At 42.0% G+C, this 25,577-nt stretch overlaps 1 protein-coding gene across 4 annotated transcripts in view; it reads right to left on the minus strand.

The window, feature by feature from the left end:
* Window positions 1–115: 115 nt before the first annotated feature.
* Window positions 116–25,577, minus strand: part of fbxw8 (F-box and WD repeat domain containing 8) — a 35,556-nt gene continuing 10,094 nt past the window's right edge. For 3 of the 4 annotated variants that reach the window (XM_036980168.1, XM_036980169.1, XM_036980167.1), the window contains 7 exons: window positions 23,243–23,400; window positions 22,758–22,954; window positions 22,201–22,446; window positions 16,581–16,708; window positions 4,286–4,459; window positions 3,791–3,907; window positions 116–1,746 (listed from right to left, as the gene is read on the minus strand). In XM_036980168.1, coding sequence (XP_036836063.1) covers window positions 1,581–1,746; window positions 3,791–3,907; window positions 4,286–4,459; window positions 16,581–16,708; window positions 22,201–22,446; window positions 22,758–22,954; window positions 23,243–23,400 — 1,186 coding nt within the window. In that variant the 3' untranslated portion in view covers window positions 116–1,580. The remainder of the gene's footprint in view (window positions 1,747–3,790; window positions 3,908–4,285; window positions 4,460–16,580; window positions 16,709–22,200; window positions 22,447–22,757; window positions 22,955–23,242; window positions 23,401–25,577) is intronic. The other variant, XM_021606588.2, reaches the window with a different exon arrangement.

Here is a 25,577-nt window from a genome sequence, read left to right on the forward strand (position 1 = left end):
CTCACCATTCTACCCTCTAAATCAAAGACCACTTACAAATAACCACTTACAAATAACCACTTATGTATTTCCCAATGCTGAAAACATTGATCCTTAAAATAAATGTTTAAACACATTAGATTAATATTGTTCTTTATATCCAAAGAACCTGTAATAGCCTTTGCAATAATGTATACACATATTTTAGTCATTAATTAAAAATAAAGAAATGATGAGATGAAAAATTGTTGGGAGTTACTTGTGTTTTGCTTCCATCTTCTTGTGAAGATAGATAAGACTGCCATTTGCAATTCCACTGAAGTAAATTAAGTGAAAAGACCATGTGACCGTTGTTGCCCATCAATTTATGGAGGATGTCAGTACCAACTTCAATGTCTAGTTAAAGGTCCAATGCAGCAGTTTCTATCTCAATATCAAATCATTTCTGGGTAAAAATTAAGTACCGTACTGTGATTGTTTCACGGTAAAATGGTAAAAGATTAACAGAAGTAGCTTCTTAGCAAAGAGAAATTTCTCAAGCAAGAATTTTGCTAGGAATATCTGGGAGTGGTAAGGAGAAAACTGAAAAAGAGCTATTATTGGCAGGGGTTTGAAACCATCTTTCTTATTGCTCTATTAACTAATTTACAGCATGGTGATTTCACTATGGAAGGCCAAACATCTATGCCACCAAAACAGGCTAACCAAACACTAAAAGAGCAATATCATCATGCTCAAATTTCACAACCTCAATGTGGAAATATATATAAAACACAGAAAAATCACGTGTTTGACTGCACTGGATCTTTAACAAAACATGATCCCATCATAAGATGAAATCCATTCAGAATCCATTGCTCTAGGAAAAAATTGCAAGATTAAATCAAACTCCTTAACAGTCCAAGGAAACATGAACTTCTTTTAAAAATAAGGGCAGCTACTAATTAAAAATCTGATTCAGTTTGAAAAATCAAAAGGATATATAAAAGCTGATTTGCTTTGTACATACTGTCTACAGGGCTGGTGGTAGGGGTCTGCAGAGCTGGTGGTGGTAGGGGTCTGCAGAGCTGGTGGTGGTAGGGGTATGCAGGGCTGATGGTAAGGGTCTGAAGGGTCGGTGGTAAGGGTCAGAAGGGCTGGTGGTAGGGGTCTGAAGGGCTGGTGGAAGGAGTCTGAAGGGCTGGTGGAAGGAGTCTGAAGGGCTGGTGGAAGGAGTCTGAAGGGCTGGTGGAAGGAGTCTGAAGGGCTGGTGGAAGGAGTCTGAAGGGCTGGTGGAAGGGGTCTGAAGGGCTGGTGGAAGGGGTCTGAAGGGCTGGTGGTAAGGGTCTGAAGGGCTGGTGGAAGGAGTCTGAAGGGCTGGTGGAAGGAGTCTGAATGGCTGGTGGTACTAATAGTAGGGGTCTGAAGGGCTGGTGGTAGGGGTCAGTGGGAGGGGTGAGAGCCAGACAGGATGTCATAGGGCACGGCCAGGCCAATGTTGTAGTTGTAGCCAGGTAACTCCACATTGTTGGACCTGCAGATGGGCAGAACATGGGCTGGTGGAAGGGGTCTGCAGGGCTGATGGTACTAATAGTAGGGGTCTGAAGGGCTGGTGGTAGGGGTCAGTGGGAGGGGTGAGAGCCAGACAGGATGTCATAGGGCACGGCCAGGCCAATGTTGTAGTTGTAGCCAGATGACTCCACATAGTTGGACCTGCAGATGGGCAGAACATGGTCCTGGGAGGTGGAGTCCTCTGAGAAGTCATAGTGGCAAATCACTCCCCTATGTCTATAATGTGGACACACAAGAATTGGGGCAGTTAAAAAACAAAACAACAAACAGACTCTCATAGAATTAAACAGAAAGTATTCACATCTCTGGACTTTTTCCACATTTTGTTGTGTTACAGCCTGAATTTAAAATTGATTAAATTAAGATTTTGTGTCACTGGCCTACACACAATACCCCATAATGTCAAAGTTTGAATTAAAAATTAAAAGCTGAAATGTCTTCAGTCAATAAGTATTCAACCCCTACGGAAAGCATAAAGTAAAAATGTGGTTAACTACTCACATAATTTATTTTTAATCATTTTATTTAACCTTTATTTAACTAGGCACGTCAGTTAAGATTTTTTTTTATTTCCAATGACGGCCTACCCCAGCTAAACCCTAACGACACTGGGCCAATTGTGCACCGCCCTATGGGACTCCCAATCGCGGCAAGTTGTGATACAGCCTGGAATCGAACCAGGGTCTGTAGTGACGACTCTAGCAGTGCCTTAGACCGCTGCGCCACTCGGGAGCCCAAGTGAGTTGAATGACGACCTAATTTCTGTACCCCACACGTACAGTTATCTGTAAGGTCCCTCAGTCAAGCAGTGAATTTCAAACACAGATTCAACCCCAAAGACCAGGGTGGTTTTCCAATGGTGAAGTTATTAATTACACTTTGGATGGTGTATCAATACACCCAGTCACTACAAAGATACAGGTGTCCTTCCTAACTCAGTTGCCGGAGAGAAGGAAAACGTTCAGGGATTTCACCATGAGGCCAACGGTGACTTTAAAACAATTACAGAGTTTAACGACTGTGATGGAGGATGGATCAACAACATTGTAGTTACTCCACAATACTAACTTAAATGACAGAGTTTAAAGGAGGAAGCCTGTACAGAATTAAAATATTCCAAAACATGCACCCTGTATGCAATAAGGCACTAAAGTAAAACTGCAAAAAATGTGGCAAACAAATTAACTTTACGTCCTGAATACAAAGCTTTATGTTTGGGGCAAATCCAACAAAACATATCACTGAGTACCACTCTTCATATTTTCAAGCATGGTGGTGGCTGCATCATGTTATGGGTATGTTTGTCATCGGCAAGAACTAGGGAGTTTTTTGGGATAAAAATAAATGGAATAGATCTAAGCACAGGCAAAATCCTAGAGGAAAACCTGGTTCAGTCTGCTTTTCAACAGACACTGAGACAAATTCACCTTTCAGCAGGACAATAACATAAAACACAAGGCCAAATATACACAGGAGTTGCTTACCAAATCGACATTGAATGTTCCTGAGTGGCCTAGTTACAGTTTTGACTTAAATTGGCTTTAAATGTATGGCAAGACTTGAAAATGGCTGTCTAGCAATGATCAAGCTTTTCATTTATTTTTTATTCAAACTTTGCGGCAGAGTAGCCTAGTGGTTAGAGAGTTGGACTAGTAACCGGAAGGTTGCAAGTTCAAACCCCCGAGCTGACAAGGTACAAATCTGTCGTTCTGCCCCTGAACAGGCAGTTAACCCACTGTTCCTAGGCCGTCATTGAAAATAAGAATTTGTTCTTAACTGACTTGCCTAGTTAAATAAAGTTTTAAAAAACAACAACAACTAACTTGACAGAGCTTGAAGAATTTTTAAAAGAATAATGTGCAAATATTGTACAATCCAGGTGTGCAAAGCTCTTAGAGACTTACCCAAAAATATTTAGTTGTAATCGATGTCAAAGGTGATTCTAACATGTATTGAATCAGGGGGTTGAATACTTATGTAGTCAAGATATATTAGTATTATATTTTTCATTCATGTTTTACAAATGTTGACAGACTATTTTTTGTGTAGATCGTTGACCATTTAAAAAACAAGTGTAAACAGTTTAATCCCACCTTGTAACACAAATGTGGAAAAAGTAAAGGGGTGTGAATACTTTCTGAAGGCACACATCTATGCAGACACTGATCTCTGTGTAATATGGAATCTTCAGTAAAATAAACAAGTATCTTGCTAAACTCTAAATGTATAAATTAGAATTTTGGGTGGTGTTATTAGGGACCTGCGGTGGGCTGTGAGGTCATCATCTGTGATGCAGGCCCCTCGTGGAGACTTCTCGTCTGGGATGTTGGCTGTCACCAGAGTGCTGGTGTTGAATCTCAAGTGTCTGACTGGGTGCCTGCAAACAGATAGGAGGGAGAAACAACAAACACCATTTTTTATTACTAACAATTTGATTTCAAACACACACACACACAAATTCACACACACACACACAAATTCACACACACACACACACAAATTCACTAATGAGCTGAAAAGGGATCAATCAATACTGATGCGCCTGTTTGGCTTGCTGCCAATGTCAGCCTGATAGGTAAATGTTGCGTATTGCTGAATATTTTAGCAATGCATACTTGAAAGTGACAGGAACGGCAAGACACTTACATTTTTATTTTTCAAGTACTGAATAGCACACGTAAGAATTCTACCTGCCTTTTGTGGCACAAACAAATAGATGTATGAGCAACCAATAGAAAGAACTCTGCTGTCCCACCTGTTGTGCATCTCCCAAAGTTTAGCTCCCATCCTCATCTCCCAGACGCAGACCAATCCCTCACCTCCGCCACTCACAATCTTCCAATCGTCTGCCTGCACGGAGGTCACGCCCATGTGGTGGGCATACAGCGATGTGACAGAGGAGCCGGTGCGCAGGTCAAACACCCTCACCCTGAAACAGAACACAGCAAAAGCAAGTAGTCATTTCATCTCAGGAAGTGATGTTGCAGGAAGTAGATCAGACAAAGGTGGTCGATTCACTCCACTACTGAAGATATGAAAGGATGCATCTTTCCTAGGCTGGTCCCAGATCTGTTTGTGCTCTTGCCACCTCTATTGCTGTTATTTTCAAGCCATGGGACGACAATGAGTGCCAACAAGGAGTTGGCATTATAGAACCAACAGACCGGCACTCAGGCCACATCTTAACTAGGTTACCAGAGGAAACTTGGTGCCTCCGAACAATGCATTACAAAAACAACAACAGAAAACCTAAAAGACATGATCAGAAAAGACAGGCCAACAAAGACAGGAATAAACACCAACAGTAGGTGACATTGAGGGGATTTCATCTGCTTCCTCTACTTTAGACCACTTATAAACGTATGTTTAATTACTTTAGCCACCAATAACACTCATTCACTCACAGCACCAAAGCTACAAATATTGAAGATGTTTTGAACTGATTAAACACGGTGCTGTTGTAGCATTAATAGAACTAAGAGGAGGATTCTTGGGTCTAGTTTGACGAGCCAAACATGCCCCATGGACCTCCAGCTCCATCTGTTGCTATCACTGCTTTAGTTTATTGGGTCCCACCGCACAGCAGCCGGAGGATGACTTCATGCAAGAAGCTTTCCAAAAGTTCATTACCCAAATTTAATTTATTTGGGGGTGAGCAGATTTAATTTCCGCTTCAATAAATTAAACGAATCAGGGTTGCATAGCTAAATGGGCATTAGCATTGTAACTAAGACGTATGGTAAGACATGAGTTGCGTCCCAAATGGCACCCTATTCTCCCTGTATAATGCACTACATCTGACCAGAGCCCTATGGGTCCTGGTCAAAAGTAGTGCACTATATAGGGGATAGGGTGACATTTGACACACTGACATGGCTGCTGAGTAGTGTTGTTTCATGGGCGCTCACGCTTCAGCAAAGGGGTTTAAAAGTTACTGTCTGGCAGCCTCCGACAGTCATAAATCTAATGTTTGGAGCGAGCCCTGGTCTTCACTGAGCTGCCAGTGGACAAGCTATTTCACATTAATCAGCATGATCCTTGTTTTCTACTAACCAGTTGAATGATAGGGGGAAAATATATATATATATATATATATATATATATATATATATATATTCCACCAAAATAAAAATACCCAAACACATTTTTTTCCCCCCATGAGATGGCCATAACCAGTAACTGGTAACGTTTTAGAAAGGTCAGGAACTCACCCTTCTGTTAATAAAAAATAATAATACTCACTTTTGAGGACAAACTCAAGTATATAGTACAAATATTATGAGAATATAAAAATCATATACAAATGGTCAGTTCAATTCTATGAAATTATTTAGTATTTTTTAATGTTGAGAGAGCTAAATCCGGCTGAGAATATGAAAGTGAGATGAAACTACGATGAACAAAAATATAAACGCAATATGTAAAGTGTTGGTCTCATGTTTCATGAGCTGAAATAATAAATCCCAGAAACTTTCCATATGCACAAAAAGCGTATTTCTCTAAAATGTTTACATCACTGTTAGTGAGCATTTCTCCTTTGCCAAGATAATCCCTCCACCTGACAGGTGTGGCATATAAAAAGCTGATTAAACAGCATGATCATTACATAGGTGTACCTTGTGCTGGGGACAATAAATGGTCATTAAAATGTGCAGTTGTGTCACACAACACAATGCCACAGATGCCTCAAGCTTTGAGGGAGCGTGCAATTGGCATACAGGAATGTCCACCAGAGCTGTTGCCGGATAATTATATGTTCATGTCTCCACCATAAGCCACCTCCAACGTCGTTTTAGCGAATTTGGCAGTACGTTCAACCGGCCTCACAACCGCAGACCACGTGTACCCAGCCAGCCCAGGACCACGGTGTTGAGGAGTATTTCTGTCTGTAATAAAAGCCTGTTTAGTGGGGAAAATCATTCTGATTGGCTGGGTTCCCTACAGGATGGGCCTGGCTGCCAAGTGGGTGGGCCTATACCCTCAAAGGCCCAGTCATGAGCATGAGGTGGGTGGGCCCTTGCCCAGTCATGAGAAATACATAAATTAGGGCCTAATGAATTTATTTCAATTGACTGATTTCCTCATATGAAATCTAACTCAGTGAAATTTTTGTTATTGTTGCATGTTGCGTTTATATTTTTGTTCAGTATAGTATTGCTGCATCCGTTAAATCAGTGGTCGCCAACCGGTCGATCTTTAAGGCATTCCTAGTCGATCACCATATATTTCTGTAGAAAAGTAAACGAACGATAAAGGCTTGCGATCCTTTAAAAAATGTGTGTTAAGCTGTTACCGTAGGTGCACTTGATTCAAAAGTCTTGCGCAAAGTTTCCCCATGAGACAAACTCCGCCTACCCGGCGGACCGGAAAATCTGTGACTAAAATTGAGTGCACCTACTGCGCTGCCCAATCGGATAGCTTAAATCACTGTGGCTACAGAGCTTCCATGACTCTGGCCACAGCCAAGTTTAATAGACTACTAGCCTACGTAAGATTTAATAACTTTTAAAACTGTGACCACAGAGAGGACAGTTGTAAATCATTCAGCGCGTTGTGTCAAGATTGCATATTTTAGAGTAACAACAAATGTCGGTACATAGAAGTGTCTTACATTGTCTGAAAGCTTAAATTCTTGTTAATATAACTGCACTGTCCAATTTGCAGTAGCTATTACTGCGTAAGAATACCATGCTATTGTTTGAGGAGAGCTCCTAACAACACCGTTTTTTCACTGCAATAGGTGTGATAAATTCACCTCTGAAGGTGAAATGTGTACTTCCATTCAGAAATCTTGCTCTGATTTATTATCCAAAGGGTTCCAGAGATAACATGAAGTGTTGTTTTGTTAGATAAAATCCTAAAAAAGTCCATCTAGCGGGCAAGATCGATTTTGTATTTCCACTCATTCAATTTGCAAAAAAAGGAATCTGAAAATCTCACCCTAAACATTGTTTCAACGAGTCAAATCACGTTTGTATCTATTCCTCAGAGATCCTAGAAGGTAACAAGACTTCACTATTTTATTAGGGGTATAATATATCCTATAGGATACCATATTTGGTCAGAGAGCGATGCCTTCATGGCACACCAATGACGCGGGCGGCCATCCCTTGAACGACTATCTTTGTCAAATGAGCACCAATCGGGGTCAAACAAAGCTAGCTAGATAGACAATGATCTGGTATTTACGGGAGTATCAGGAAACCATGTTTATGTCATAAAATGTATGACAGCATGCCTTTTAATTTTGGACAAAAATTATAAAGGATATTCAGAGTTGAAAACTCGTTGTTTTGCAAATGTTGAACTTATAAAATGGCTACTAATACTTGGAAAGCTAAATCAAAGTCCAAGTATACAGATTTGACGATATTCTTGCAAAAAAAATAGAATATGAATGTGAATGTCTCCTTTTGCCCAAATGTACATGGGGACTTCACACTAAAAGTCCAAAGCTCTAACCACTAGGCTACCCTGCCGCCCCAATCTCTCTGTAATTTGCTCAGTTCATCTTTACCTCGATTCTGACTGGTTTCCCAGTCCCTGCCGCTGAAAAACATCCCACAGCATGATGCTGCCACCACCAAGTTTCCTCCAGACGTGACGCTTGGCGTTCAGGACAAAGAGTTAAATCTTGGTTACATCAGACCAGAGAATCTTGTTTTTCATGGTCTGAAAGTCTTCAGGTGCCTTTTGGCAAACTCCAAGCGGGCTGTCATGTGCCTTTTAATGAGGAGTGGCTTCTGTCTGGCCACTCTACTGTAAAGGCCTGATTGGTGGAGTGCTGCAGAGATGGGATAACCTTTGAGAATGACAACCATCTCCACAGAGGAACTCTGGAGCTCTGTCAGAGTGACCATCAGGTTCCTGGTCACCTCCCTGACCAAGGCCCTTCTCCCCCAATTGCTCAGTTTGGCCAAACTACTTCCATTTAAGAATAACGGAAGCCACTGTGTTCTTGGGGACCTTCAATGCTGCAATATTATTTTTGGTACCCTTCCCCAGATTTCTGCCTCGACACAATCCTGTATCGGAGCTATTCAGACAATTATTTATTTATTTAACCGTTATTTAACTAGGCAAGTCAGTTAAGAACAAATGATTGACTTCCGGCGACGATGTGACGAGGAGCAGCAGCTAACTGTAGCTCCAACTATATTTTAACGAATTATTCAACGCCGATTTACACATTGTTATTTAATTGTCAAACATATCAGTTACATGGAAATTTTACTTAGAAATGCACATAAGCAGACACTTTTGACAAAAAACACAAATGTCATCTCTACCTGCAGCTAGCAAGGAAAATGGGGAAGAAAAACAACCTGATGACCCAGTTCTAAATGAGATTCGCAAAATGAACAAAAATCTCAAATGAGAAAATTGCGGGTGGGCGAAGTTGTGGCTGAAATAAAACATACAGTGCACTGAAAGCAAAAGTGGACACACTCAACAACCAAGTTACGCACGCTGAAGAGAGGACATCAACCTTGGAGGACAAGAACAACCGCCTAAACGACACTGTTGAAAAAATGGAGACTGATCGAAGAACGACTTCAATACCAGGAAAATGACATTCGGAGACACGCACTTCAGATCAGAGGGTTTCCCGAAATCCACATAAATATGGAAGATTGTGTGAAAGACATTTTACGCAACCTATTTGATAAAACACCGGAGGATGTTAAGTTAACAACATGCCCATCGAGAGAACACATCGGAAACCGACGACACTGCGCACAGGACCAGCCCCACGCAACCCCCGTCCTATCCTGGTGAAATTCTTACGATACACTGACAGGGGGAAGTTCCGGCTCAGAGCCAAAGAGCGTAGGACTTTTCAATGGAAGGAGACCAAAGTGGAGTTTTTCCCTGACTTTTTGAGGAATATGTGCTGGGTTACTTTGAGAGGATCCTTACTTCGTTTCACAGACCCAAAAGAGGCAAAGAATTGTGTCATGGACGTCAATGAGGCCAAACAAATTGAGTAGCGTGGTAGGCTATGGAAGTTCCGCATGGTGGCAATGGTTCATCACGGATGGATTAACATTTTTCTCTAAGGCGATATAACTTCCCATGTTGTGAGTAAGTCTCATTGAGTGTTTATTCTACGAATGCGGCCTATAATTTATCTTTCTGGTTTACAGCTGGCATCATTATAGTACTGGATTAATCAGGACTATAGTCCAAGCATATCAAGTTTTCATTCTAATAACAGCAATAGTGGGTCAATATAGACCACAACAGGTGTGTTCGTGCCATGAGTGATGGGCACAAGCCAAAGTGTTAGTCAGCTTATTTTATTTTATCATTATTATGACTTATACCGGTCTCTCTTTTGTAGCTGACCTCAGTTTACATTCCTGTCTTTTGGATCTATACAGTTCATGTATCAGTCTCCACGAGAAAGGTAATCTCTTCTCTTTGCGAGAATAACGATCAGCCCGTCTTTATGTTCGATGGTTTGATTGATTTATGTCATCTCTATGACATGTCATATTTGTCATTTCATGCCTATATTTGGCGTTGTTAAAACGTGCTAATTCTAGCTGGTGCATCAGCGCCCGGAAGACCTCGGGACACTTCACACGGATGAAGGCCTGGTATAGGGCCTTCATACCTTTCCAAATGTTCAAGTGGAAAAAGAGTTTAAGGACAAAGAGGGATGAATCTTGATTTTACTTGTAAAGATTTCAGGACAAAATATAATATTGGTAAATATTTATGCTCCAAATGAAGATGACCCAGACTTCTTCCTTCAACTTAACAAAATAATACTGGATTTAGGTGGTTTTCCTCTGGTACTGGGGGGAATTATAAATCAGGTCCCTGAAGCTTTTTTAGATAAATCCAAAACGGGTCTAACCAGGACCTCAAACTCAAGAAGCAATTAAAATACTGTGTAAAGATGTTGGTCTTTATGATATATAGAGATTGATCAATCCAACCGCTCGCAATTACACATTATTTTCAAATAGCCACACTGTTTATTCATGCATCGACTACTTTCTGATCTCACACTCTCTCATAGATAAAGTGGGTGCTTACAATGTGGGCACGATAGCTATGACAGATCATGCACCCATTGATCTGACTGTTGAAATATTGGCAAATGAACACCAGCCTCTTCGAGGCGTTTTGTGAATTCCTTAAAACACACTTTACGATATTCTTTGAAACAAACAACAATAGTGCGAAACTTGGACCTGCCCAATATCAGGTTCTATCAATGGTGTGCCCACCTTTGTTATATCTATGACTGGATCACAAATGATGACTCCTCTATTTGGTTAGACATTGAAACTTCTCTTTCAAAATACCCCTTACAGGATCTTTTATTTTTCAGAAGTTTCAAGTCTGTAGAAGATCACTGCAATAATCCCGTTACACTTAACACACTCAAAGTATGGAGGTCAGTTCAACGCTTCCTGGGAAGGTCCAAACTAACCTCTGCTCTTACCACAATTCTTAACAATCCAGATTTCAGTCCAGGATTGCTGGATGCCGGCTTTAACTTTTGGCTTAATAAGGGCATACGCAGGCTAAATGACTTATTTGTTGATAAGATTTTGTTGTCATTTGAGCAGATGGTCGAGAAATATCGACTCCCGAAGCAGGACTTTTTCCGCTTCCTACAAGTAAGACATTATATCCTGAAGAGCACCACCTTAATTGGTAACCCTGATGTGTCTGTCATTGAAAGAATGCTTTTTTTCCCACAAAGGAAAATGTCTGTAAGTCTGTTTTATGATACTTTAAGGTCCCTTTCTGCTGTCAACACACAGAGGGTGAAACAAGTGTGGGAGAAAGAATTGTCTGTTACTATTGACGAAGAGATGTGGGAGGACATTTGGAGATATGCAAAAACAATATCTATATGTAATCGTACTAGAGCAATCCAATTAAGAATAATACACAGATTGCATATATCCCCAAATCGCAGACATGCTTTTAGCCCCACTTCCTCTTCCCCTCAGTGTCTTAAATGCAAAACTGATACAGGCACTCTAACACATTGTTTATGGTCATGTACCAAAATACAAAGATACTAGTCTGGTGTTCTGCAAGAAATTGAAAAGATCCTAGGGGTTGATCTAGAATTGGAACCAGTTTCTTTACTGTTAGGTCTCCCTAGTAGGCAGGTTACTTCTGTGGGTAAAAGGAGGCTTTACAACATCCTTACCTTCGCAGCGAGGAAAAACATCCTTTTACAGTGGATTAGTGATAAGGTTCCTTCTATTAAAGATTGGCATAAGATACTATTTGAATGGGTGCCTCTGGAATATCTGACATGTACATTGCATTCTAAAACAGACCAGTTCTACAAAGTATGGGAACCTTATCTAAATTACCTAGAACCTGAGGTATCAGCTATTATGCTGCAAGGATTGTCGTGGAAATTTCCACTATTTACCAAATCATGGGAGCAAACCACACACACACAAGTCAGAGTCAACAGGATTCTCGTAGAATGACGGGGATGTATGCATTTCAGAACTACACTGTACGTTCCATGTGTTGAACCTAACCTCTTGGTTTAAACTGAGCTTTTTTGTTTAATTTCTGTTTGTAAGTTTGTTTAAAATGTATGTATTGAGAGACGTGATGGGGTGAGAGAAGCACCGAGCGGGAAGAGGAAAATGGTGTACGTATGTATGGGTGTGTGTGTGTGCGTACGAGTATATGTGTGTATACGCATGAGTGTATGTATATGTGTGTGTGTGTGTATGTATATATATATATATATATATATATATATATATATATATATATATATATATATATATATATATATATATATATGCGTAGATATGTGTAAGTGGGTGCTGTTTTTCTTTTTTTCTGTGTGCTTTGTCTCTGTTGTTGTATCTCTTAATATGGGTGACAATTGTGAAATTCCAATAAAAATACTGTTTAAAAAAAAAAATGAAGAAGTCTTTGTAGCTTCCCAAATAGGCTCTCTCTTTATTGAGAACTCGACTAGGCCAATCTGGGTGGACATGGAGGAAGAACTTAATGCCCCATTTCGGAGCATCAGATTATTTGAGTCAACAAAAGGTGGGACTCCAGTATCCAATACTGTCCCATACTAAAAAAATATATGGAGCCAGATTCATGAGAGAGAGAGAGAGAGAGATCTTCACCTTTCTTGATAAGCTATGCTTCGTTATGGAACAACCCTAAATTGAAAATAGGGGGACACATGGTTTTCTGGAAAGGTTGGTAGAGAAAGGGGATAAAGAACATTGGCTGTCTGTATCAAGAAAACACTTTTACCTCTTTTGAAGAGCTGAGGTCCAAGTATAATACAGAAACAGGACTTTTGAAGGCATCTCCAGCTTAGGTAGGACATAACAACAAATTCCTAGTACATTCCGATATAAGCGTTAAGATAGAAATCCTATGCAAATTACCACATACCACAGGGCTTATACAGTGGGGCAGAAAAAGTATTTAGTCAGCCACCAATTGTGCAAGTTCTCCCACCTAAAATGATGAGAGAGTCCTGTAATCTTCATCATAGGTACAGTTCAACTATGACAGACAAAATGAGAAAAAGACGGCCTACCCAGGTCAAACCCTAACCCAGACGACGCTGGGCCAATTATGCGCCGCCCTATGGGACTCCCAATCACGGCTGGTTGTGATATAGCCTGGTATCTAACCAGGGTCTGTGGTGATGCCTCTAGCACTGAGATGCAGTGCCTTAGACCGCTGAGCCACTCGGGGCTTGATTCCTTCGAATTCATGGCTTGGTTCCTTCGAATTCATGGCTTGGTTTAGTCTGACATGCACTGTCAACTACGGACCTTATATAGACAGGCGTACCATTCCAAATCATGTCCACTCAATTGAATTTACCACAGGGGGACTCCAATCAAGTTGTAGAAACATCTCAAGGATGATCAATGGAAACAGGATGCTCAATTTCAAGTGTCATAGCAAAGGGCCTGAATACTTATGTAAATAAGTTATTTATTTTTAATGCATTCGGGTATCGTGTGTAGATTGATGAGGAAAACATTTCAGTTAATCCACTTAAGGCGGCTGTAACGTAACAAAATGTGGATAAAGGGAAGGGGTCTGAATACTTTACGAATGCACTGTAGGCCAGAAAATGTGACACGTCACTCCCTATGCAATATGCAAACATGGGGTCTGAAAACTGACACTTTAAGTCAGCCCTGCGAAAAGAGAAATGGGGCTTTCTTGCATTATAAGACATGGGACCATTTGACGTTCACAGCAGTGGGGGCTGCTGAGGGGAGGAAGGCATAAATAGTAACGGTTGAAATGGAGTCGCTGGAATTGTATCAACCACATGGAAACCATATGTTTGATACCATTGCATTGACTCCATTCCAGCCATTATTATGAGCCATCCTCCCCACAGCAGCCTCCATTGGTTCACAGAGAACTTTGTACACAAAAATGTCAGTTGCCACGGGTCCAAAACTGCTCTAAGTCTCCCAAATAGGGGGCTTAACATCTATACAACACAGTAATGTGAGAGTGGAACTGTAAACCAGATTAGGAATGACATTGAACCGTATGTTCAAGTATTTGAGTGTCTGTCATCTTAAAGGCCCAGTGCAGTCAAAAACATGATTTTTCAGTGTTTTATATATATTTCCACACTATGAGGTTGGAATAATACTGTGAAAATGATTATCCTTTTAGTGTAAGAGCTGTTTGAAAAGAGTCTGATTTTTGGCCTTCCATGGTGACATCACCAGGCATTAAATTAGTTAATAGCCTGTCTGACAATAACACATGTTCGGTTTTCCCTCCCCACTCAGACAGTCCTAACAAAATGATTGCTTGAGAAATTGACCCTTCTTTAAGCCCCGCCCCAGAATTTTGGCCAACCAATGGACAGCAACTCTGACAAGCTCACGTTTCAAATGCATGAAAGCCAATGAGAGCTATAGCAAAACTGAGTTAATAAAAAAAAAGCTAAATTGTTTAAATAGCTAACGTTAAATTGCTTAAACAGTGCACATGGGGTACTTGCTACTGTGATTCCTAAAATGCAAAGCCTATTGGAGTATTTTTCTAATCTGAAATTATATGTTATTATAAATTATTATATGTTACATTGTTTGCTAGCTCAGCTGGTTAGAGCTAGCGATCAGTCTCTTTGACCACCAAACGTTGTTAACGCTAGCTAGCCAGACAGTTAATATAACATTGTTTTCTCGAAATGTATGTTATCTAGCTAGGTTTGCTATATTATGAATCCAACTATCATCTGCTGTCGACATCAGGATACGACTTGAGATAACTAGTTAGCTCCAAAACTAGTTTTGAGTGCATGACAGTGCATTCAGCCATCCAGTGGCAAGCCACACACTACACTGTACCGGGTTCCCGTGAAGCAATTGTAATGACATTCCACCACAACGTACCTGATAGAAAAAAATGTTGTCCGAGGTTGCAACAGTAACCAAAGGGGGCAGGGCTTAGCAAAGAGTGAATTGCCCGTTGCTAAGAAGCTATTTTTGTTTCTTTCTGAACATTTTAATTGAAAATAGTAAGGTGCTTCATTGTTACACAGAAATGAGTTGATATTGAGATAACAATGGCTGCATTGGACCTTTAACACCAGTTGAGCTCAATAAAGGTATGTTTAAAACTAGACTGGCAACTATTGAATGTTTTACCACAGAATGCATGAGATTACACTTGATTCAATGAAATGGAAAGGCTAATAGAGGAGACAAAGCAGACAGTATATTTTTCTTTGTTTTAGGGTTGTGGTTTGTTATTTCCTATGGGTACAGGACCACTGGGCACGACCATGGCTCTCTCTCCATTCCACCCCCCCATCCCTTCCTCTCTCCCTCCCCAGTCCCCAAAATCCTTCCTGTTTGTTCAGATGTGGCCCAGGCAATTATGATCAAGGCAGTATTCCAGACAGCCCCGGCCTTATCAGGACCCTCGTTTGCGCCCTAGAAACTTCAGAACGAGTGTGAGAGAGCAACTCATTTGGAGAAAAGAGAGACGGAGAGGAGGAAGAGACGCATTAGGCCCTGGCCTTTGGCCATCCTAATGGACAGCTAGAGCAGACCCGCTGCCTGCCTTCTCATCTCCCTCGTGCCCCTTTGTCCCTGGCACATCAGACAAGGCCAAATGGTCACAGCCAAGTTGGCCTCCGACTGCCTACGTACAAGACTACTTAATCAGAGAGAGGGACATAGGTAAGAGTCTCCTACTTTGTCTATTATTCTTACAGATGGGGGTCGTACTTTACGAGAACGGCTGTGCCCAACGAGATGTTGGCTGTCTACTTAAGGCCTGATGAATTTGGTGAAGGAGTTTGATTTGTAAGGATTCTGCCAAAAGTGCTATGCTTTCACCTGCCAACTCCTGTCCCGCTGTCAGGGACAAGTGCAGATGAGGATGGCTCTCTTTTGTGTCTTTCTTTCCCCATACTGACGGCCAGGTTGCAGATGCAGCATCTGTGTGTGTGTATACAGCGGCTGAATGGCGAGGCCACTGGACGGCAATGTGGAGACTGCCATCGTCTGCCACCCTGCTGTTTCCTTCACAAATACCCCCAGGTGATGGGCTGGCTTCAGATAACACACTGTCCACCCCGACCGACGCTCGTTGCCACAAAGAGTATTTCACAAAGAGTATTTCACTTCCAATCATTAATTAGGTCCCCTCTCCCTCTCTCTCATAACGAATTTTGATGCTTTGTTTTTCAAGGTATGCCAGTTGTGTGAAAAATTGCTTTTCTTTTCGCAACTTTGCAAAACACCTGATCCCCCTAGAAGTACGCTGTGATTTGCACCTCTACGTTCCAATATTCCTAATCAGTTGTAATTATGTGTTGAGGAATATTGTGTTGTGATAAACAGTTATTGCATCTGACTTGAACCTGGAAGGTATACCCAAGGGAGCCACAGGCACTACGGTGGTGCTCAAACTTGTCAGACAAAAGTATGTGAGACAGATTTTAACACCATAGTGCCTATGTGTGTGTGTGTGTGTGTGTGTGTGTGTACCCAGCTGGTGTGGTGACACATACAGCGGTCCCATACCTCCTATCTTTGTTTCCACAGATGAGCATGTGAGGAGGGCTGTCTCTCAGGTTGACACAGGAGAAGTCTCCCGCTGAGTTCCCCACAGATATCTCCGACTGGCCCGTCTCTAGGCTGTACACATGGATCTGAACACACACACACACACACCAACACAGTTAAGACTCATTCACTACGGTTGCAAAAGTTAGCACCAGAGGAAACACATAGAAGTTATTTGACAATGGCTTCTGTTGCTACAGACATATTTACTCATCCCTGAACACTGCAGCAGGAGTTAGACAGCACCTGCATATGAGCAGATAAAATGCAGTAGTGGAAACAGCGGAGTAAATAGTCACAATGTACTCTAAATCCAGCAACAGCGTCAGACTTAAGGCAGTAAAGACAAGTTGATCTTCACAACTTTCTAGTCATGCACACACTGGGCTGGACGATATGGACAAAATCCATATCACGATAAATTGACTGAATTATCACAATAACGATAAATAGAAAGATATGTTTATAACATTAATGTGAACCAGTTCTACATTTATTTTACATTTTTATATCCCCTTCAAACTAGGCTACTATTATTACTTTGAATGTTGTGGCTATCAATTGTCCCATTAACAAAGCACCCATATTAGTAGACTTATTTTATTTCAAACTTCTCCAGTATAGGCATCTTATCGTAAGGAACAATATCAGCAAAATGTCCACGATAGGTGGTTGGTTCAGTCGGTGTCGCTCATTTTCGGTTTATCGTCCCAGCTCTATCCCCAACACGCCCTAATACACACACAGCACTATTGGCAAAGTCTGAGAGCTACTGAATTATGCATGCCATTATGAATCTCCTAAGATGCCTTTCAGAAGTGTGCCGAGTTAAAAGCCCACTGAGAATCACTCACACTTGTCTGTCTGTCTGAGCTCAGACTTCTCACAACACTTTCCTTCACCTCACATTTACAAAGGAATTAATCTCTGTGCTGTTAACAGGCAGAAGACAATGCTTTGTAACAGATTCTAGACTGAGTTCAGGTGGGTATGCGGAGAGCCAAACACAGTACTTGGATCAATACCGACAGGTTATCAGGATGAATGAGTGAACAGAGAAGAGTGCTCAAATGGTTCCATGTCAATAATCATAAACACTACCTTTCCTTTGCAAAAAAGATTCAGCTAAGAATGTAGTATTGCAAAGCTAAATTAAAACAAGTTTGACAATGATAGGAGGGCAATTGACCCACAAACATCCCTATTCATTCAAATAGAACAATTAAGTGTGTTCCCTCCAGTCAGAGAGAGAGAAATATGAATAAGAGAGAGAGTGGGGAGAGGAAAGAGAGTATGTAAGAGAAAAGGGAGAGGAACCGAAAGAGGGAGAGAGATAGAGATGAAGAGGAAAGAGAGCAGGCAGCATGATGTAAGGCTTGAGAAAGTGCCAGCTGTTTTGTGTCCCCTATTTTGAGATGGCCCTGAGTGGAGCATGCCAAAATCACACAGGACACACAGACGGACATACAGGCACACACACACAGCTTGATGGGGGGTGGGATGAAAGGGAAGGAGCGGTAAGGGGGCTGTCTGCCTGCATGTTTTTTTTCAATTAATCATCATCTTTTTAGGGAGGAGGTTTGATTAAAAAGCATCCCAAACCAGCAATTATGTGGAGGAGCCATCAGGGCAGTTTAAAGCTAATGGTCAACCAGTTAAGTGGGCACCTCAGCATGTGTTGATGTAAGGAATCATAGCTTGGCTACAGCAGTCATCGGGTTAATGTGCCTGACAGAAAAAAAAGAAGAAAAAAAGGAACCGCTAATCTATAATTTGTCCTAACTCACTCCCTTCACCAGTCCCTTTGTTTGGTAAACAAACACATATGTCCCTTATCTATTGTCAAATAATGCAATGAGTTGATGAGTTCATGTTGCATTAGACTTTCAGGTGCATTGTTTAAAGGGGCAGTGCAGTTAAATGTGATTTTCCTGTTTATTTTCTCATATTTCCACACTGAGGTCGAAATAACACTATGAAATTGTGAAAATTACGATAAATGCCTTTTTTGTGTAAGAGCTGTTAGAAGGAAAAAAATCCTGGAATTTCAGCCTCATCAGATGGGATGGAACTTTTGGCCCACATCATGACATCACAAGGTGATCTGATTATAATAGACCAATGACTGTTTATCTGGGTAAGGGGGTGGACCCTGGACCATGCTATCAGCCAATCAGGGCTGTGTATGTAAATATCTTCACATTTCTTTCCGAACGCCCACACAGACTGAGCATTTCAAGGGCCAAAGGAGGCTCAGGGAAATAAATGATAACAAATATATTCTGTAGTTAGTTTCATGATATAAACACACAGTGATTTGTTAAGGCATACATTGGTGATTTAAAAACATAATTACAAAGACTGCATGGGGGCTTTAAGCTAATGATTTTAAACAAGTTGATCTACACAACATAGACTGACATGGACATAAATTACGCTCAAATAGTTTAAAGATATGCCTACAAAGCAACCGGTCGGAAGTGAATCAAGAGCATTTATCTAAACGACAAACGGAAGAGGTCACATTTCCCCCTGAACAAATATACACTGAGTGTACAAAACAGTAGGAACACCTGCTTATTCCATGATAAAGACTGACCAGGTAAATCCAGATGAAAGCTATGATCCCTGATCAATGTCACCTGTTAAATCCTCTTCAATCAGTATAGATGAAGGGGGGGGGACAGGTTAAAGGAGGATGTTGAAACCTTGAGACAATTGAGACATGGATTGTGTATGTGTGCCATTCAGAGGCTGAATGGGCAAGACAAAGATTTACAGTAAGTGCCTTTGAACGGGATATGGTAGTAGGTGCCAGGCGCAACAGTTTGAGTGGGTCAAGAACTACAACGCTGCTGGGTTTTTCACAATCAACAGTTTCCCCTATGTATCACGAATGCTCCACCACCCGAAGGAAATCCAGCCAACTTCACACAACTGTGGGAAGCATTGGAGTCGACATGAGCCAGCATTCCTGTGGAACGCTTGACACCTTGTAGAGGCCATGCCCAGATGAATTTAGGCTGTTTTGAGGGCAATAGGTGGTGCAACTCAATATTAAAAAGGTTATGTACACTCCGTGTACGTAATGGTTCTGTTCTGTGTAATCTATGTAATGATTGTGTTCCGTGTTAGGTCTATAAGCTGTGCCGCCTGTGGTTTTACCAGCTCTATCTGAGTGGCTGCAGGGTACAGGGTAACAGGAGCCCAGTAGAGAGCAGCTGAGCAGATGTCCAGACCCCCAGGTCCACTAGCAAGGGAAGGATTGGGGAGTTGGGGGTGTAGGTCCCCTGGCAGGGGAGAGGGAGTAGTAATGAGGACCTGGAGACTGACTGCTGGCTGACTGGCTGACTCTCGCAGACACCAGACAGACATAAACAGTCCCAATACATAGTCATGAACAAGACACAGACAGGAAAGGCAAACGGACAGACAGACAAGAGAAGAGTGGCACATTGTTTGACCTGGATAACAAAGACAATACATGTCATAATACATTCAAAACATTTAGCTAGTAGAAAAGCAACCAATCATAGTGATGACTCACTTTTCAGTGTGAAAAGAGAGATAACATGTCTGGATGCCACCACCATTTCTTTGACAGCTTTTAATTAGGCATATGTCTTCTCATTAAATAGCATATAACACATTCTGCCTCGCCAGAGTCTGTTGGCAATTCTTACTTCCCTCTTCGCAGAAGGAAAATGCTGTCAGAAACACTATGAAGCCGATAGACTTGTTAAAGCGGATTAAAAGTTGTAATTTTTTAAGTTTAATTAGTGAAGGGAAAATGTGACGATCATGAATTGGCATAATTTTGTGAAGATGAGCTAGCTAGGTCTATAGTGGAGAATGAAAACAAAAGAAACTCAATGCTCAATGACCAATACCATGTCAAATATACAAACTTAGAGATGTTGCCTTAGATTACTTGATTGGATAGTGAAACTATTCAAGTAGCCGGCACTATTTTGGACGGAAAGACACACCAACAAAACGTGTACCAAGATCTATGGAGCTGGCAGCCTATATGACGTCTCTCTTGATTGTAGAAGCAGAACTCCAGTTCATAATATGATTTAGTTTAGCTGTAATCTCTGTTAACCCAGCAGTAAAATCGAGTGTAATTTGGTCCAATGCGTGATCAACTTCTGTGTTCATACTTAGAAATTGAAAAGTTAGAAATTGATAGTTCAGGCAAAAGTCCCCCCCTTCCAATCTGTGTGGGCACACACGCAAAGCACTCGAGGCAAAGCAGTAGAAGCACCGCCTTCGCCCAATCCTGATACGTCCAAATAACCAGTGACGATACCCCAAAAAATGGAAAGAATGCCGCTCGTTATCTCGCGCATCCCATTCAATCGTGGCAGATTATTTGTACTACATGCAGAAACTGCCCACGGGAGATCAGTTTAGCTGTAACCTTGAGAGGAAGGAGTAAAGTTATCCCTCAGACTTTCTCTAAGGTCCACTATGTGGTGCTGTAGGGCTAATATAACAACATCAGCAATGAGAACATTGTAATGATGTCAGGGGGAGAGTCTGCCAAAGACCTGTCGAACCAACAGAGAGAGGCTCCATTTGGGACCGGTCCCTAGTCACTTGACTAATTACTTAAGTACCAGTATCGGTGCTAAACAAAACATAAAACTTTTAAGAGGAGAGAGACAGACTGAGATTTTTATCTAAGTGGGTTTTTGAAACAGTGAGATATTCCTTTGGTCACAAAACAGAAAAAACAGCTCTTGCAAAAAAAATAGTCTTGAAATACACTGGAAAGCATGACAATGGTTTCGTATTGAAACCCAAACCTGATCCCTGAGCAACTATTTTGTCTCCTGGGTATGTAATCTGCAGAGGGATAAATAAAGGTATGAGCCTCCGTTAGGAGCAAGGTCCTTAGATACAAGACATTAATAGACGCAAACAGCAACTTCTTTGGGAACAAGAGACTAAACTTGCTTAGTGTGCGTGTGTGTGAGAGAGTTTGTGCATTAAGAGAGTAAACTAAATACTACAGTAATTAGGAACAATACCCAGTAGGAGTAGTTCAGCTATTTCTATGCCCACAATTCTCAGCGGGTGGCCCCATTTCTGTCCCAGATTCCCCAAGTTGGGATGCACCACCCCATTGGGGTCCCAGAGACTCTAAATACACTCAGATTGGTGCATTGCTACTCATTGCTAGATTGGTGCAGGTTTTGGGGTGACATAATAGGGTTGCAATTAATTTAGGACTTCAATTCAACCCTATACTAACATCAATAAAAGCCTAATTCAAGGTTGGCCAATTTGTAGCCGTCCAAATGTGTTGAGTGCTTAGAAACATAATGGTGTGGGCTTCAGTTTTGGCTTTGTGCATAGCTTTGGCATAGCTACCTCAATTTAACCCTGTTCCCAACTCCAAGGACAGTAGAACAAAAGCCACAGCTGGGTTGTATTCATTAGGCATCAAAATAAAAAATTGTGGAAAACGGCCTGGAACAGAAGGGACCACCTTATCTTTATTTGAAAAGTTGTGCCCTGATGCATAGGACCATGTAAAAATACTATTTTAGTACACTGTTGATGCACCCACCTTGTTGCCTCCATCGTTCATGGCCCAGCCACAGCTCTTGACCCCCAGGGCAGCGTGAGAGGCCGAGGCATCCAGACAGGTGATGGGGTGGCCGTAGACGGTGTGGAGCACCCGGGGTTCCAAGTCCTCAGGGGCCAGCAGGAACACCGTCTCCCCAGCAGACAGGGCCACCAGGGGGACACTGTCCCCTCCTCGCCCCCCGGCCCATGGCACCACAACCATAGACTCCACCTGGGACCAGAGTCTCTGTTAGAACAAGTTATAGCAAATTTATTCAGCCTGCTGACTACTGTCACAGGGAGTGAAACATCTAAAGTAGCTCCCATATGAAAAGTTCATTTGCACTGTTAATGAACAAACTAATATGGTATAATGGATTGACTGTGACAAAGTTGAAATTGAAATCACAACAGCACACTGGATCAATGTAGACACCCTATCATTGCTACAGGGAATTGTATCATAATCCTCATTAAAATTATAAAGCTGATGGTGCTTTTCCAGACAAATCAGAGACAGACAGATAGACAGAGAGAAAGAGAGCAAGGTAGACTCACAGGTTTGGGTAGCGTGGCCTGGCAGAGGGTTCTCCAGTAGCCCCTCTCATCAGGCTGGTCCAGCCGGACGTCTAGCCCAGCAGCAGTAGCCAAGGTGGGGCTCTCCAGGCTCAGAGCCAGGGCGTGGACCCTCCCAGGGATCTGGAAGTGGTGGACGGGCTCCTGTCCCGTCTCTGTGCTCCACACATCCACACATCCTACACAGGAGCAGAATATACAGTTAACATGTACTCAAAGACTTCGCAATGTGGCCCTCCATGTGTCCATACACCTTAGTGGAACTTGGTAATAAAGTGTGAACTGTACATCTGCCTCCTGCCGGTCATTATCATGCCTTTTAACAGAGGCACCAGGGAGGTTATACCTATCAAAACGGGCAAAGACCACCGACCAACAGGTGGCGCCCCTTTTCAATGCCCTAAACTGGAAGGCTAGCCAGTAAAATAGCCACTAAGTTGACTGCAGAGTTGAGGACCCTCATTCACCATCGTCATAGGCAGCCACAGCCACAGTGTTGTTGACCCGGATGTGACTGACGTGAGGTCTGGGGGTGACGTCTGCCGTCAGGGGGCTTGGCTTCAGGAAGGAGGCTGCAGAGTCCCAGTGGAGAGTGTCCCACAGTCTCACGTCCCCTGACGTGTACCTGAGGGGACAAAAAACAATGTAAGCGATGCTACATTATTATTTTGAAATGACCTAAGGCTCCATTTAAACAAGCAGCCCAGTTCTGATATTTTTTTTCACTAATTGGTCTTCTGAAAAAAATTGGATGTTAAAATATCTTATGCAATTGGTCAAAAGACCAATTAGTGGAAAAAAAGATCAGAACTGGGCTGCATGTCTAAACACAACCTATGAAGCATGAGGCTGCATCTTAATTTTCCCCATTAAATATGCTAACTGTGTACCATGGTAACCATCCGTGCATTTTATGTGAATATGAGTGGATGTCTGTGTGCTTATGGGCGACACGACAGTAAATGGGTGGGTGATGATGTGGTTCAAATGTGTGAGTATCTGTGAGTCTCAGTCATTTGGAGGCATGGCAGAGATAACACAGCCTTTCCAGGGGGTGGGTATGGTGGCAGCTGAGTCCTTCACAGACGGCCTGGGACGAGCCACGCCACCCCAGGCACAGCCATATACCCCAGCACCAGCTGCCCTGGGCTGCCTCAGACAGACCAAGACCCTCTCTGGTGCTGGAGCCTGGATGTGGTTCAGGATTCGTGCTGAGCTGGGCAGCTGGAGAAAGCTGCAGACTGACAACCACAGAGAGTGGCACCAAAGGGCTGCTGGATAAAACCTTTCAGCTATTTAGCTACTAACAACACTGTGGCACAAACATGGTATGATAGATAGCTTCCATCCCCCCCACTAACTTAAACCACATCAGCTAGCTACTGTACCACCTACTTCAATCAGCATCCATATCCCAACATGAGGAAACAAGAGACAGAGAGAGACAGATAGAGAGGGGGAAAGGGGGCTAAAACACTCCATCTGACATCTCAGGGTTTGTTAGGAAGGTAACAACAGGCGCACACTCTACATAATTAGTGCAGTATCTTTCAGCCAAGAATCAACAGGAGAAATGTATGCCTCAGCTGGCACTTTTCTTCATCCAAATAATCTCTGGAAACTTCTGACATATCAATTCCAAGGAAGATAACAACCTACAGTTCTGCTTCATCAGTGCATCTACAAGATCCTACATAAAAGTGAGAGAAATATTACCTTATGTGTCATTACAAAATGTCCACAAAAAAGCAACCTTGGTTAAACAAGGATCCTAATTTCAAAGGGTTGCTAAAATCTACAATGAGTATCTTAGAAAATCAGTCATCCAAATCTCTAGATGTGAATAGATGTAGGTAAAAAGAATTTGCAGCAGCAGGCAGGCCTCTGTTGTCTGGCTGAGACGGTCTCTCAAAATGGAACCCTATTCCCTATGTAGTTCACTAGTTTTGACCAGGGCCCGTAGGGGGCTCTGGTCAAAAGCAGTGTAATATCTATGTGGGGAATAGGCTGCCATTTGGGACACAGGCTGAGAGTTCACCGGGGCCAGGGGAGAATTTAATCAGACCACCCCCTGGGCACCAGCCTCCTGATACAACGTTTACAAGATTCATTTCAGCAGCTGAGAACTCAAGTCACGCTATCATCCTACAGTAATGGGCCCAGTCAGTTTAAGTAGCTTACTTGATGCAAACATTTTTTTACAACAGGTTGAATTTAAAGAGTTTGAGAAAAAAGGACAAAGACAAGTGGTGGGTCTATTTTAGTACAAAGTCAGTGCAGCAGCTCAATTTCTATCGATCACCATTTATTGGCTGAAACCGTGCTGATCACCACAACTGCTTGCCCCTCCTGACATTAAAAACTAAGGATGGGCATTTTAAATGATTTCACTATTCAAATAATATCATGGTTTTTTTTTTCGGAATCCGGATAGTCTAAATAAAAAAAATACATATTTTGCTCTACTCTCTTAACCAATCAGTTGTTTTCAGGGTACAATATCGGTAGTTTTTGGCTAACAGTAGCCTAGGCGAATAGTAACAGTGAAAGAAGTCTGATGTTCTCCATCATATAATGTTGTGTTTTCTGGTGAGTGTTTCACATTGATCTGTGTCAGGTCTTGTGGAACCCTGCGTTGGTGCACGTTTATAGGCTAATCGTTATTTGAAGTGGGAAAAATACGATACCGTTGTCAGGGCTGACCGGAGGGATAAATGTGCTATGATAGTAAAATGCCCTTTAATTTAAAATGCAACCCATAGAGCATGAGAGAGAAAATTAGCTTGAAAAGAAAACAATCCC

The sequence above is a fragment of the Oncorhynchus mykiss genome, chromosome 6, assembly GCF_013265735.2.
Source record: "Oncorhynchus mykiss isolate Arlee chromosome 6, USDA_OmykA_1.1, whole genome shotgun sequence".
NCBI classification, from domain to species: Eukaryota; Metazoa; Chordata; class Actinopteri; order Salmoniformes; family Salmonidae; genus Oncorhynchus; species Oncorhynchus mykiss.